The 17,115-nt window shown below is 35.3% G+C and overlaps 1 protein-coding gene across 1 annotated transcript in view; it reads right to left on the reverse strand.

Annotated features, from left to right (window-relative positions):
• Positions 1–490: 490 nt before the first annotated feature.
• The window catches only part of LOC104540670 (ankyrin repeat and sterile alpha motif domain-containing protein 1B-like), a 72,504-nt gene continuing 55,879 nt past the window's right edge, over positions 491–17,115 (reverse strand). The window contains exons 4-7 of the mRNA XM_010184529.1: positions 12,575–12,871; positions 4,755–4,830; positions 1,962–2,063; positions 491–627 (exon numbers count right to left, since the gene is read on the reverse strand). Coding sequence (XP_010182831.1) covers positions 491–627; positions 1,962–2,063; positions 4,755–4,830; positions 12,575–12,871 — 612 coding nt within the window. The remainder of the gene's footprint in view (positions 628–1,961; positions 2,064–4,754; positions 4,831–12,574; positions 12,872–17,115) is intronic.

Here is a 17,115-nt window from a genome sequence, read left to right on the forward strand (position 1 = left end):
TGACCTGAAATTACTAAGCAGTCTTCTTTATACATTCAAGGCACACGTGAAAAAAGTGGCAATGTCAAAGCACCAAAACATCTTGAAATTGATGTATTCCCTTTTTGTGGTAAAAATTAAGGGTGGATACTGATCCATCAACATGATAAACCCTTGAGAGGGGTTTGTGTGCTCTATTTTTCATAGAGTTAGGGTACTTTGAAGAAACTTTGCTCATCAGTGGGGCTGAGACTGCAAGGTTAACACACTAAGGATAAAATGGAACAATGCAGAGATAATAAAATTAAAATTAGTTTAGTTGGTGATAGGACATTATAATGAGTTTTAGATGAATATCTGATTAATATTGATTAGCATATCTAAGAAAGTAGAAGCTCTGAGTGATCCTTTTCTTGCCACTGCAAAAATTTCAGTATAACATTAACCCTCTTTTCCTTCATATAGTGGCATGTTGATGTTGCAGCTCAGTAAGGACATAAAGGCTGAAGTTTCACCATACAGCCTGAGACAAATTAGGAACATCTTTCTGCTGATAACGGGAAGTCCTACTTCCCTCACCCATATCTTCCTCCTTGCCTTTCGATGCACATTTCTGCCAGTTACCTGGGACAGAGCTAACTCTGGGACCTGAATCACATAGGAAGCAAGTTCATTAAAACAAACAAATGTATATTTATATAATTATGGTCTTATTTTTATTATTGCTACATACTATTAATTATAGGCAATATAATAAATTATATTATTTTATACATTACTGGTTAATGAACCGAATCAGATCACTTTGCAATCTCCTGTATGCAGGAAATATGGAAGGGAACTGTATAGCTGGAAGTAGGGGAGGAGGAAGGGTGGGAATGGAGGAAAGGGAAAAAGAAAATAGGAAGGAGGGAGGGAGACCTCAAGGCAAGCTGTTAAGTCAGTTCAGCTATAACATGAATGTGCACCTTAAGAATGTGCACCTCTCCTCCAGCCTGCAAAACTTTTGTTATGTTTACAGGAGCTTTGTATCTTCAGCTAATCATCTCACTGGAAAACTTTACTGAAACCAGCTAACAAGTTTGGAATTTATTCAGAAAAGAACAGTGTGTGGCCACATGACCTAATTTTCTTTAGGAAATGTTCTTATGAAATACAGTTTTGCAGGAGACTGAAGCATGAGCTAGTTCATATGTAGAACCAACACTGAGCTGATTAAAATGACTTGTATAAAGACGAGCGTAATCAATACAGGTAGAGATACAGCAAAGATACCTGCAGGGAACCTTCCTGTCAAACACAGTTAATGGAAGACTAATCTAAAAATGCAGGGAACAAACTCCATAGACAAGAATTAATGATGCTTAACACTGAGTTATGTACTAGCTCATGTTTCATCACTTAACCCCATCTTCTAGAGTAAAAAATTGAAGTAAACAATGGAGTTTAATCAGTGTTACACCATGAAAGTAAGATGAAGAATGAGAACAAACACACATACAACAAAATTATATTATTTCTGCCATAATGACAAGAGTTACTGTCTGGTTTAATTATTTTAAAAATTTAAGGAAAATGAGAAAAATGTGATTAAATGTTTTGAAAATTTGTCATTTTTCAGTCACAGTTATTATTTATGAACAAATCAAACATTTCAATTATAGTTTACCATCACAATTTAATGGAACTGCAGTGAAATATTACAACCTATTATTTAGTAATGAAGAATGTACAAAGAGTAAGTGACACACCATACTAGTGTCTGATGTTAGAAAAAAGTTTACTCTGAAATTCAAATACTCAATCACTTATTTTTGTGTATCTAGCAAACAAGAATTTTGTCTTTTTAATTCAAAAGACTACTCTTTTGTATAATGAGATACTTAAAGAGTATAAATTACTATAAATGTACTATAAATCTTCATATTCCTCCGTGCTATTCTGATTTGTCTCTAATAAATGTATAACTGAATATGACTTACCTTGAAGTAGAGCTGCAATTTGGAGTGACTGCTGAGATGGATGTTCTTTAAGAATATCTAAAACCGTTCTACCCAAACTGTCCTTTATGTTGGTATCAATTCCTGAAAAAGAAAATTATCTGTGGTGGAATTTTTAACCCCAAGTACTTCTGATTACAAATGTGGTATATCAGACTCAATTATCTGGCAAAATGAATGCAAGCAGTTTTACAACAGTAGCGGATTAACAGCTGTGTTATAGTTGAAGTACAGCATCCATTTCTGTTTAAAGCTTCAGTAGCCTAAAATTCACATGCTGACAAGGATTGTTTTTATGTTTCTGTAACTCATGGGGATATAAAGTAAGCTTCTTAAGCCAAACTTGGGATTTTTTTAACAGAGTGTTCCTAAGAAATAGCCATCCTGAAAATAATATTTTATAAAATCAAGAACTTTTCTGAATGTTTTTCCTACACTCTTGGATGCTAATTCTCCCCACATTGTCCCGATTCATTGGGTACTTTCTAGTGCATAGCACTAGTATGTGTTTTGGGAGCAATAATGAAAAAGTCATTAACCTTAAAAGTTTTTTACTTTATGGTGACATGTTCAAAATTCATGCTCTGAGTAGACTGAAGTATCCATATATAGTATAAGGGCTCTGTGAACAGCCAGAGCATTTCTTCACAGACTGTTCAGACTGTTGACAAAGTTATTTCTCGGCTCAAACTGTGAATATAACCATAAATAATTTTGAGGTTTATCCTGGATAGGTCTCAGGCAACCCGTCTCCACCTTTCTCTTGTAGGGGCCACCTTGGAAATGCTTGCGTTATGTTTAGATGTACTTTCATAAAAAGGAAAGGCATGAAAAGTCCTCACAAACAGAATGAGATTTTTCTTGGGATGCTGCATAAAGGAAAACAGGGGAAGCATGATTTACATGGGCATTCTGGAATCATGGAAGGATTTCTCTACTCATAGGAAAAGGCTGCAGTTCTTGTCATTTTCTGACCTGCTGGAGAGTTTCCTAATTTGTTCTGTGAGAAACAGAATATTTTTCTCACTGAAAATACACCCCAAATATTGCTGGACTGATAAGCAGTGGCAGCTGATTTTCAGAGGCCAGAGACACCAACCTACACTTTTAATTCACAGTAGCTACTTAGAACATCTTCTGAGTCTTTTTGAAGCAGAACTAGAGAAAATGAGATTGTTAGATAAAATGGCAGAAGGTAGGGAGTGTTCCAGAAGTGCAGAGCATTTGAGGTTGAAATAGTTCACAGTGCAGACTCTCCTGTCTTATACAATAGTACTCTGGCAAAGGCTAAGGTGTGGACTATCTATATTCTTTATCTGTGGTCTAATGACTTCCTACGTGTGATATTCTCCAATCCTTCCTCTTTTAGGTTAATTAATTTTAAAAGGCCCTGCCTTTTTGAGAGCAGGTGAAGATCACTTTCTACCTCCTTCTTATTCATCCAAACAGGAAAGCATCTTGGAAGGGCCTTCTATTTCTGCAAACAGATCTCAGATCAGGTACACACTAGCTGAGATTCAGATGAGAAGCTGTGACAGGACATACCTTCTTTTGCAATATATAAATCCACAAGCACTGATGATAAAATCAATTAGATCCCTCAGTGTAACAGAAGTTCACGTGTCTCAGAGAAGTAATTTATAGATATTTTCACTTTCATTGGTCTTCTCATTTATCTGAGATGACAGTTGTTTAGATGACTAATATACCTGGAGTAATTCTGAAATTGTTACTATGTAGTAGATGGGTTTGTTGAGACTCTATATCCCTGTTCTCCTGTCCTTTCAGGACAGATGCAATTCTTGGAGACACTGTGCCTTCCCCTTTCTTGATAGACACTTCAAGTTTATCCAGGAGACGAAGGAGCAAGCTGGATGGCGTGTTTGTTAGGAATAGCTAAGTGAAGGAAACAAATGTGAACATGAGACTTCTGGCCTCTAAATCAAAGAATATTCTTGGCTGTCTTTCAAAGCGAATAACACAATTTTATGTAGACATTTTGTTCTCAGAATGCATTTATTCTCAGAATATAATGGCATATACCTAGCCATATATGAAACTTCTGAGTCTTAGTGAAAACATGTGTCCAATCCTGGGCTTCGCAGTTCAAGAACGACAAGTAACTACTGCAGGCAGTCCAGCGTAGAGCCACTAAGACGATGAAGGGACTGGAGAGTCTCCCATATAAAGGAAAGACTGAGAAAGCTGGGTCTGTCTAGCCTGGAGAAGAGGATGCTGAGAGGGGTTTTCACTAATGCTTATAAATATTTAAAGGGTGGGTGTCAGGAGGATGGGACTAGGCTCTTCTCGGTTGTGCCCAGTGACAGGACAAAAGGCAATGGTCACAAACCAATACACAGGAGGTTCAACTTAATCATAAGAAAAAACTTCTTTACTGTGAGAGTGACAGAGCACTGGAACAGGCTGCCCAGAGAGGTGGTGGAATCTCCATCTCTGGAGACATTCAAAACCTGCCTAGACGTGTTCCTGTGTAATCTTCTCTAGATGATCCTGTTCTAGTAGGGAGGTTGATGATCTTCAGAGGTCCGTTCCAACCCCTTCCATTCTGTGATACTGTTATTCTGTGTAACATTCCTTTTGTTCTCTGTGTAAATTTCTTATGCTAAAAGAACACTGTTTTAAGGAGAGGTACATGTGATAAAATTTGCAAAGGCTAAGATAACAGTAATTTGTGTAACCAAAACTTGAGAAAGCATACACCAGATTAGGAATATTAAGGATATTTGCTCAGTGTTGCCTGTAAATTAGATTTACCTGTTTCAAGCAAAATGCGTACTACCTCCACCTTCCCAAATAGGGCTGCTTCATGTAGTGCGCTTCCTTTTTCTGTCTAAAAAAAAAAATGTTGTGACATTCAAAATGCAAATTAAAATACCAATGAATCTGTTTGAAAGGAATACATTTAGAAAATAAGTATTTCTTTTTTCCCTTTATTTTATCTACACATCTATTCCAAAATATGGAATGGGCAAGAACAAATAATACTATATTTTTATTATTATTATTATCCAAGATAACAACATAAATGCTGTCCCTTCTACTATAAAAATTAATAACTGTATAAGAAAATATAACAAGGATGTTGTACAACTCTCAATTAATGAGCCTGCATTTGTGTAAAATTTCTAAACTCCATTATAGGCAGTGAAAATCTAATCAATACCGTCAGTTGAAAACAGCTGTTCAGCAGAGTCAGCCAGTTTACATGTGGACATCTACACCTAGGTGTTTTAATCTGAAACTGCATCACACCCTAGTAGGTCAATTCAGTTACACAGTGAGAGATGCCCCAGGATATCCCACCTGGCCTCCAGATGATGTTCCAGTTGAAGATCTGATTTGATGTGCGTCGTATCTGTCCCATACAGATGTCTTGGACACCCTAAGGCACCTCCAACAGCATTAGGTGCCTATCTTTAGATCATTTAAATTCTACCTTAGATGTCTGTGAACCTGATTTTGCAGATTTCTGTGACACAAAATTCTTTGTGAATGGACATTGCTCAAATAAAATTTACAGTACTGAAAAACAAACTGCCTCTCTTAACAAGCTACTTTTCTTACTATTTTATACTACTGACTGTTACTGAAAAATCTGAACAGAGTGCCATTCCATACAATAGCATTAGCACTAGCTAAAGCACTACTATATCTCACTAAATCTCTGCCTTATCTCCTTTTTTTCTGACAGCAAATTAGATTTTGAGTGGTTTTTATTTCTGGGCAAATGTCAAAGATTTTACTGCTTGAATCTGTTTTTTCTATATTTTATCCAAATGCACCATTGTCATGCTAGCTATGGTGGAAAGACTTCAAAGACACACAAAAAATAATTCTGAAATAAAATAGTGCTTCTTTATTTATTAGTTGTATCAGAATGCACCAGTGCTACAGTGATGCAATGACAGGATATTTAGAAGTAATCAGAGATCCTGAGATGGGACGTGAGCACACAGTAAGTGTACATATTTCCTACCAAGAGAGCTTGAAAACTCTGTTATGTCCATAACAGGAGCACTCACTTTTTATCTTTCTTCATACTTAGTACATTGACATATAAAGTAGAGGATGCCCAGTGTCATTTACATCCAGCACACCAGGTATACTAACAGTACAATGGAGAGGAGAAGGAAGCTAGTAAGAGAATATACATATGAAATACTTATCTCAAAACAATTTCTAATCTTTCCATTTTCAGAAGCAATCCAGATGAACATTCACAGACTTATTCAGAAAAAGAAGACTAAATATTCAGATTTATTTAGAGATGGTTTCAGAATCCTTTACTCAAACAGTATATATGGGAGTTTTCCAGCAACTGCAATCGACTCTAACACTGGATAACTATGCAATGACATAGTGCAACCACAAAGGTACATTGCAGACCTTAAGGTGCAGCTCAGAAATTTCTGGAAATGAAAACTGTTCTCAGAAATGTCATTGACAGCTATAGGTCTGACTACTGAAAAAGGCTTTGACACAGCCTATTTTCTCCTTTGGTATCTATGTGGATACGACATTTCCTTTGGATTGGACACTCGAAAAAAACCTCAAGACTATTGAGTGGACCTGGTACTATTAACACAGAGCTCGCTATTAAGGATGTGAAGTACAGCTTTAACTCCTAAAATATTTGACTTTGAAAAGACAGATGGTGAAATTCAAAAGCCACAACGGGGAGAAGTTTGGCATGGTAACTTGCCAGAGAAGAACACCAAAACAGGGGCTGAATCACAATTGATCACTCACTGTTTTGACAAGAGGAATGTCTCTCTCATATTTGAACATATTCACTACAATTGAACATATTCTGTCATATTTGTTCCAGCAATGTGTCCTTGCAGCAAAAAAGCTAACAGCATTCTGGGTTGCAGTAGGAGTGTTACCTGCAGGTCAAGGAGGGTGACCTTTCCTCCTACTCATCACTGATAAGGTGACATCTGGAGTACTCTCTCCAGTTCTGGGTTCCCCAATACAAGACAGATATGGAGCTACTGAACAGAGTGACTAAGATGATTAAGAGACTGGAGCATCTCTCCTATGAGGAAAAGCTGAGAGAGCTGGGACTGTTTAGCCTAGAGACGAGAAGGCTCACAGGGGATTTCATCAATGTGTAAAGATATCTGAAGGGAAGGTTTAAAGAAGGCTGAGACAGGCTTGGCGGTGTCCAGTGACAGAAGAGGTAATGGCGAAAACCTGAAGCACAGGAGGTTCTGTCGGAACACACAGAAACCTTTTCCGCTGTGCAGGTGACTAAGCCCTGGTACAGGTCGTCCAGGAAATTTGTAGAGCCTCAATCCTCAGAGATATTCAAAAGCTGTCTGGACACAGTCCTAGGCAACCTGTTCTAGGTGACAATGTTTGAACAGAGGGGTTGGACCAGATGAACTTCCAGAGTTTCCTTCCAGCCTCAACCATTCTGTGATTCTGCCAGGGATAATAGTTAGTGATGTATACACCGACAATGAAATCCACAGAGGTTCAAATGTTATAGGAAGCCTGAGCACTAAATTTTAGTCCTACTGAGGATGAACTGCAGAGATGGGAACCAGCTGCACCTTGACCAAAATTGTATAGATCATTTTGTATTAACATTAATAAGGAACCTTTTCTAATAGAAAACATGGGCATACTTAAGTGACAACAGCTATCTAGAATCCATTGCTGTGGCATGAACTGAGACTGAAAAATACTGATTTTCTGGCCTGCTGAATCAACAGCTTTGAGGACAAGGAAGAGGGTCTATCCTCAGACTCCTCAGTTAAGGGGTGGAAAAGATCCTGATATGATAATTGTTAGAGCTGGCAGCAGTCCTTTCTATTGATCAAAATTCCCCACCGGAGGAAAGGCAAGTAATATTTTCCTTGATGAAGGCATACATCTCCTAAGTGGAATGAAAACTAAAATGAGAAGATGACATTTCCTATAGATGTCTAAGGCAAACAAATCTATCCAAGGTCAACTTGAGAGCTGGAAGATAGTTCTGTAACAATGAACCAAAGCTCTGCTATCCATAAAGGGAGTAGAGGAACTTAGGCTACCTACATATCTAATTCATAGTGTCAGGAGAATAATCTAAAGCCAAATGACATTTTTTTCAGTTTATACTTTCTTGCTTCTTCACCTATTCTACCATGATATTCCCTGTCACATCTGAACATGATTCTGAAATGCTTTACAGGCATTCTGCACTGTCCTAAATTCTGGGGCAGTCTTTGCTTTACCAAGATATCAGACAATGCTAATGAATGTCATATCTCAGAAATGAGATAAATATTATGAACAGTCTGATCGAATGATGAATTTGAAAGGCACACCACATAAACAGTGGAATGATCTGTTCATTGTATAGGTGATTTTCTGAGCAAGAGGAGAAATATTACCACAAAACTGAACTAAAATCAGTCTGGGAATGTGGAGATCGAAAGCACACTTGTAAGATGCAGATGTTTAATCCTGCATGAGATGTCACAAAGATGAATGCTGACGTAAATCTTAAAAGCTCTAGGCAGAATTTCATGGTAATAGTGAATAACTAACAAGTGAATCGACCCAAAAACTGTCCAGAAGGCAGAAATGTCCTTGTTACCAGAGAGTTCAGTTACCAAACTCCATTTTAGCATAGGGAAAATGCTGAGCCTCAGGATCAACATGGCCAAGAGAAACTCAGAGGACTGGCTGAGTAGATATATATCTATATCTCTTTGTAAATGTACACGTGGACTGCTACTTGGAGAGAGAAATAATGGGTTTTTTTCTGGTGCAATAAAACATGTTACACAAATTGGAAGGATTAAAAAATGTAGTCGCAAATAATTTATATATATTATTTAAGATATGGTAGAGTTTTTACATAGATCTGTTTTATTTATAATGGTGTACCTATGCACTAATATACTTGTTGTCTATACTACAGCAAGCAAACTTAAGATTTATAGACAATATTCACTGCTTTACTTCCTGAAGCTTTCATTGCCTTGGATAATATTTTCCCAGAAAAGTGAACACTGCCATTATATTTGGAAATTCTTCCACAGTGCTATTTAATGCAAAAAATGCTGGTATTTTTTCATGAACACAGTAAGCTAATGTCTGCTTGAGTTTGAATCAATGAATTATATATTGATTCCCTGGCATAAGGTTTCTGTATAGCAAATACAGAGAACTATAGCACAAATTGTGCTAAGCATATACTAAAACAGTCCCTGCCCCAAGTAGCTTACAGCTAAATACAGATACAATGTCCGAGCTGGACACAGAAAGCAAGCAAGAATAGAAGGACATTGTCAGTAGGAATACCAGGATACACAGATCAACTTGGCATACAATTTGCAGGCTCACATAAAAGCATTAAGGGTTTTATTAATTTGAGATTTTTTTTTAACCATGTAAAAATGCAAGATCTTGTAATCAGGTCGCTTGTCTAGTGCTTATTCACAGGCAGTTTACTATAGTTTTGACATGGATTTCAGACATAATCTGAAGGACAGAACGGTAGCTTTGCAAATTGATTCACACAATATCCTCCATACATTGTGACAGAGAAAAGGAAGGGGCACAGCTCTTTGCAGAAGAACTACAGTGATAAGCAATGGAAATTGCCATCATTACTGGAACAGACAGGGAAGGCAAATAGGGATAGATGAAAGCTGGAAAAGCAGAAAGGGCCATGTTTTTAAGGTATTTACAATTATAAAATTTCTGTTTACATGAAACACACTGAACTCTGCAGTATCTTATTTTACTGAGGGCCCAAAATCTATCACTCACCCAAAACCTGTGTATTTTTCATATGTTTCAATTTAAATGAAAACTTCAAAGCACAAAGAGGTGAAGCAGATTTATATTGCCCACTTCTAAATAATTTCAGATTGAAGGATATTGGATAGACCTGGGAAATTAATAAAATGTGTGATTAATTCAATCAAAAATTAAATGCTGTCTATTATTAGTCCAAATATTTGCTATGATTAAAAGTGCTAAGGGAGTACAGAAGAGAAAGATAACATGGCTAAAGTAAACTTCCCATTTAAACAAATAAATATTTACAATTACAGTAGATAGGCTACTTCTATAATTGTCTCTCAACATTCTGAGAGCTCTTTACTGCTGATAGGCTGAATTTATTTAATGTGTATGAATGCATACCAATTTATTTACCACATGGGATTATACTTTGTATATTGTTCTTTCCCAATCAGTGATGTAGAGTAACTTCATTAATATTAAAAGAGCTGAATTCAGTTTTAAGTAACAGACTGATATTTTATGCTCTGCTCAGTTTAATAAGCTGCCAGTAATCATCAACAAAGAATTTTTCAGAGGTTAGAGAAGTAATAAGTTAACAATATGTACAGAGCCAACTTGCCAATATGCTAAGATGCTGAATGAAAAGGAACATATTGATGGAGAATATGTATACTGGTGAGAAAATAACTAAGTAATATTTCCTTATGGCAAGTAAGACAAACACAGAAGAAACAAGATTACCCAGTGCAAAAAATAAAACAAAATAAAATATAAAAATCCCCCTGCCTGAGAATAACTACGAGACATAAGAACATAAATTACTTAAAACAAATTAGAATTTTTTAAAAAGTCATAGAATTTTAGTGAAGATGGCAAACAGATCACCATTACTAAAAGAATCTCTTATTTCTTAAAAGAATGTAAAAAATTTACAGCACTATATTGTTTAAAGACCAGCAAAAAATTTTTGGTATAACTATAAATAGAAAAGGCTTAGAAGAAATCACAGTAGTGCTAAAATTAAATATATTACATAAGAGGAAGAACACATATAATAAAAGCATTGTGTAATATTCAACCCTCATGTAACCATCAGTTTGTAAGTTGCCATGACAGAGACTATTTTATTATTATATTATCAATTATTCTATTTCTTAAGCATCAATTCAGGCATCAGTTTCTTTCTGATTTTTCCTCATTCATTTACTAGAGACAGAGGAGAAATCACACATTCAGAAACATGGATTCAAGGGTTCTATTATGTGTTGTGTTAGCATTAAACTTTTCTAAATTACTGAAGAAGTAGTTATAGTAAAGGACAGCTCAAACAAAAGAGCTTCTTTTGTTAACCTTTGCAAGTGTATCACTTTCTAGTAAAGAAAATCAAAAGTAAATTAAATTTGAAGCATAATGGTAGGCAAATACTCAAGTAGGCAAATGACAGAAAAAAAGTGTTTTGGTTCTAAATAGTTTGAAGCAAGCAACAATACTAACTCAAAAGATACTAGAGCTAATAAGAGTAGCAAAACTATTTTACCACATTTTCATTTTGAAAGTACTTGAGAATACCCATTTTTAGTCTTAAAATATGTTAATATTTTCTGGTTTGTTTTTTGTTAGGTTTTGCTGGTTTTTTTAACTCTATATTTTCTTTCCCACTTCACATTCGTTTCCTCAAAAGTTGAAAAACATGACCTTAATGGAAGAATCCAGAAATAATGAAAGTGCATGGAATCCAGGTGCAATCTTTCTATATAAAAGGGAAATACGTGTTCAAAGATGTTTGATTAAATGCACCTAAAGCTTAAACTTAGTAAAAGTTTAGGCAAAGTTCACAAAATTTCTTAAATCACCTTTTGGTAAAGAATGCCTCAATGTGACCAAAATAGTTGTAATTATGTTTGTTTCCTTGGTTTATCTATCTGAAAATAGTTATTCAGCTGAAACAACCTTAATTCAAAGCGTATTATATATACTGAGACAGGAAGAAGGCTACTTTAAATCTGAAGCTAAAATACACTTTAAACTCAAATACAGTGCCATCAATCAAACCAAGGGAAATTATGACTGAGGCAAGACTTCACAGAATCAGCTCTTCTGTAGTTAAAAGGCTTGGACACTTTCCACTACAAAGAATTTGACATAAAATTTACTGCTGCTGTACCTTTTATCTGTTCCCATCTATGTCTCTTTTAATTAAAGTTACCCATTTTACACCATTATCACTTACTGTGCATAGAACTAGATGCACCAAGCAGCTAATAGGTTGGAGTCAGTAGCTACAAGAGTGTATCACTATAGAATTTTTAGATTTATAGAACAAGAGTTTAGAGAAGCAGAAAATCTAAATTATTATTATTTAGTAACTTTGGGTTTAGAATAGGATAAACCTGGGAAAACAAATTCTCAGTCAAATATTGTTTGATTAAAGATTGCTATAACAATTAAGAGCCACAGCTTCAGCAAGTCAGCTTAGTATCATTAAAACAAATGTTGTATAAAAGATATATATATTCACCTACATGAATGGTTGATACGATTTGTCTATCTACATGTCTCAAGACAACATAAAAATATACACTCAGCTTTGAAGACACATATCTTTCGTGAGTTATACCTTTGAACACATCATTTGGGTCATAAAAAATAAATCTGTACCATGTATCACCTTGCAGCATTTCTAACAAAATAAGTGCAAGTGTATTTTAAAAGAAAAAATGTAAGAAGTTATTTCATTTGAATCCTACTCTAACGATAAAGGAAAGTAAGAAAAGAAAGGAAGAAAGGAGGAAAGAAATAAGGGAAGAAAGAAATTACACACTAACTTGGCAGCTGACATCCATTCCAGCCTCCAGAAGCACCTGTACAACAGCTTTGTGGCCATTACGTGCAGCAAGATGCAAAGGAGTGTGTTTTCTTGTATTACAGTTCATGAGGTTTGGATATGCTTTGATGATCATTTTTACAACACGCAGACGTCCATAAAGTGCTGCCAAATCCAGAGGTGTTTCTAGTTTGTTGTTCCTTATTGTAGGGTCTGTTAGCTCTTCTAACAAGACAGCAACTACTTCTGAATGACCATACTGAGCTGCACAGTGCAGTGCTGTTTCATTTTCATTGTTCTGTTAAAAAAAAACAAAAGCTTCAGAAATTAACATTTAATCACACAATAGAACTGCTTGGCTTCTATAAATTGCCTCCGTGACATCACTACACAGGCAGGATTTGCAGTATAATGTATGGTAATGTATGTTAAATGCTTCAGAGTCACTTCACTAAAATTTTACTAATAATACATTAATACTTCAGCTTTGTGGCTCTCAAGCAGATCAGGTCCCTGTGTGTCCACATTGCTTCCAACCCATTTTTAACAACATGCCCTAAAAAACCTTGTTGTTCATGATATGAAAATGTATCAGACATAAGGTCAGTTTCATATATCACTATAAAAGTTAGTATCAAGAACACAATCAAAGCTTGGAATAATGCAAAATATCAACTGTAGATATTAGAAAGACTTAGCATATCACATAAGCAGCTCATCTTCTCAGGGCTCCAGGGAGATGTATGTCTACATTTTAAGTCATATGAGTATCTGTATGCTGTGGATTGAATAAGTTTTTGCTTTTTAAAGCAATGCCCCCAAAGTTTTTCCCCAAACACTATTTAATAATTTTAATAATAAATAAATACTGAGAATAAGCAGTATCTTCTTTAACTGCTTTCTTCCAGTTCTGCCTGTATACTTGCAACTCTAAACAGACAAATAACTTCAGGCTGAGATGAAGGAAATAATTTGTAGAGCTCTCTGAATTCTATATGCCATCTATATAATGAATATATCTCATGTAGTCTCTATGAAGTTTTAGAATAGACTAGATATGAAATTCTAAAAGTATATACATTGAATGCCTCTTCTGATATATGGTTTACAAAAATAGAAAGCCAATAAGATAATGTGTCATATAAAGAAATAAAAAAAAAGTAAATTCAGAAAAGGTACTAAAGAAGGGTATAAATATAATTCTAAAGAAAGGATAAGAGATAAATCTGAATCCATAGGCTGTGTTTCTCAAGAAAACAACTGAAGAGCGTTCTGGGGACAGAGAACTGAAAACAGAGAAAAAAAAAGGTTTGTCTTTTGAAAGACAGAAAGGGTGAAAGAATCAGAGAAATGAGGCTTTGGCCTTCTACTGAAAAGCCAGCTAGGATAAGAAAATCCATGTTGCACAATAATATCTAGAAAGGTGGAAAACTTTTTTTTGGTAACAGTGCTTCTAATTCTATAATCAAGAACTTAAATATCAGGTTTGTCGGTTTAATGACATTTGTGTAATTTTAAACTCATCTTGTAACTTAGAACTACTCAGATGAACCTGGGAGACAGAACAGACAGATCATTACATTCAGATAAGTTAATGTTGCAGGTAAAGTCTTGAGGTGTCTGCAACACCACACAAGATCCCAGGGACTGGAAAGTGTTTCCTGCTAAACTGCAAGACAGAACCTGGAAAGTAGGAAGAGCCAGGTAAAAAGTGAGAAGTTTATAGTGGCAGACATAGATTAGAACCATAGAATGGTTTGGTTTGGAAGGTATCTTAAAGATCATCCAGTCCAACCCCTCTGCCATGGGCAGGGACACCTCCCACCAGACCAGGTTGCCCAAAGCCCTGTCCAACCTGACCTTGAACACTTCCAGGGAGAGGGCATCCATAAGTTCCCAGGACAACCTGTTGCTTGATGACAAGTAAGTATTTGCATCATTGTACATTATTCAGATGACCGCTTGTTCTTTTATTATTATATAGACTATAAATTCAGTTTAGAGTAGGTAAAATAGTACATGGTTGCAATGATCTATCAACTACCTGTGATACGCTTTTTGTTCTGTAGTGACCTCTAATGTATTCTTTATACAGGACTGGGCAAAGCAATTTTTTTATGTACAGTGGTATACTCACAAATCAGAAACACAGTTTATTAGAATTTATTTTTAGATTTTTTCAATATTTCATGGGCAGAACTGCATAGATAAACAGGCAATTGTGGTATAATTTTGTGTACAGTTACCACAATTAAGTATGAAAATTAGATAATTGATAAATGGCCAACTATGGCAATTTGTGCCTACAGTTACTCTATTTGAATATCCAATGGAAAGAGTTACACAAAAAAATCAGATGTATAGCTACATCCACATTCTGTGAGGTAAACATCAAAATACACGTTTCCTGTACAACTATCAACAGATATATCTATCTATCCAATACGTGCTTATGTTTGAATTTTTTTCAAGCTTTTCTGGATAATATATAAAGTATCTGGAATCTTGTGCCTACAGTCTAATACTGTAGTTTAAAAGTATTCTGATTACATTTTCAAAGGGACATAAAAATTAAATTGACTGCAGACTTTTTCTCAAAATGTGGTGACTGTTCAAAATTTCAGCCACAGATATAGACTTATAGAGACCAACTAGTCCAAATAACTGCTGCTGCACAGCAAATTGAAATTTGCTCCCTCTAAATAAAGAATATCCAGCTGAATTTTCATGCAAGGGCATATTTACAGAAAAGTTTATTTTAAAACAGCATGGCACATAAAAGCATCTGTAAATCTGAACAAAACATTATTCTTTTCAAATTAACATTGTTGAACATCTTTGTATGGTTTGTTTCTTTTCGTTTGCCAAATTAAAGCTACATTTCAGTTAATAACAGATCAAACTGACTCAAAATTAAAAAGAACTAGGTATCACTGAAATAAAATAGGAGAATCCAAACTGAACAAACATGATTATTAAATTACCTATATGCATGCAGCCAGAACAGGCATTGCATATAATGTATTATCAGAGCTGAGAGGTACTACCTAATTAAAACTTAGTAATACAACAACCTTCCCTCTTTAAAATGTAAATTAATCAACTCAATTCAAGTATAAAAGATAGAATGATTTTTAATTTTCAAGGAGAGAATTACAACTTGTTTAACTGCCCTCTAAATTTATCTGCTTTGACAATTTAGTACTACTTATATAAAATAAATCACCTTGGAAGCAAGAGGTTTTACTGAGGAGAGAGGATAGAGTTTTAAAGTAGGTTTTGACAGACTCTGCCATCTTCAAATTTAGGAAAGGAGGGAGTGCCTGCCAGATAGTCCCAGTTGGTTCAGCATTCCCAGAGGAACCCCTAAGATGGAGGAGACTGTAACAGTGTATTTCCTGGAGTGGAAGAAACATTATCTTCCTCTTTTCACATCTCATGGAAAGAACGACATGGATCTCTCAGTCAGTGTTCTGAACTTCCTCCTTAAAGGCATTTGTTTATAGAAGACATATAGGAATAACAAAAAAAACCCAAAACAAAACAAAACAAATTTATATTTTAAGAGTTGAAGTTATGTGATTTCCTTACTCCCAATAATGCTGCTACTTCTGACTTGTCTTTTGTGCAGACAAAGCTAACCCAGGTGTAGCTCTATTGTTTTTAAGCTACTGTTTGTCCTCATATCTCTAAAATAGACTATTATTTTGAAGAAATATTTGAAAGACAAAAAAAAATATTCTTGAAGAACTGAATAATAATTTAGTAGCATTGCCTACATTTTCAGTCCCAAATGTAAACAGTTGTCTCCGGAGTACAGAAAGTTTAAGCACTGAAATTAATTGCAGTGAGCAGTTAACCTGCTATGAAAATACAAATGTCTGCGTGAAAGTTACCATTGTGTAATTATATCTCCAAATATGATATCCAAGAGCTAAATAATGCATCTAGTGCTGAAGAAAAAACTAGAATGCTTTTAGAAATTTCAGATACTCCACTACATGTTAGAAACTACAAGATAGATCCTAAGACTGAGTCAAGAAAAATAAAAATAAAGAAATCAGAACTAAGACATACAAAATGTAAGACAAAAAGAGAGGAGTAGACCAATATTATGCAAAAATAGTATAAAACAGATGTCCCCAATACTCATAATTAATAATATTTTAACCAAGTAGATATTCATATGGCCCAATGGACCTCTTTCAGAAATAAGGCATCTTATGATTCAGCATTTAAACTTCTGTAATTTTCATCTTCATTGTTACATGGGTCACTTCACAGGCATGGTCCTGACATTTTCTAGCCTTTCCTGAATCTGTTCTCTTCCACATCCAGCCAGAACTTAGAATTCCGTTGCTGCAAACTGAATTGTGCCTTCATAGCAATGCATCTGATCAGTATGGCAGGCTGTACTAAAGCTGTACTGGAAGCGTTTCTCTAACTTTGTTGGGTTTTTTTAAGACCTACCATTCCTGATTGATTGAATTTTTTCTTCCATGACACCTTGTCCTGCCACAAAATAATATTCCACTGATGTCC

The sequence above is a fragment of the Mesitornis unicolor genome, unplaced genomic scaffold (assembly GCF_000695765.1).
Source record: "Mesitornis unicolor isolate BGI_N332 unplaced genomic scaffold, ASM69576v1 scaffold4825, whole genome shotgun sequence".
In the NCBI taxonomy this organism is placed as follows: Eukaryota; Metazoa; Chordata; class Aves; order Mesitornithiformes; family Mesitornithidae; genus Mesitornis; species Mesitornis unicolor.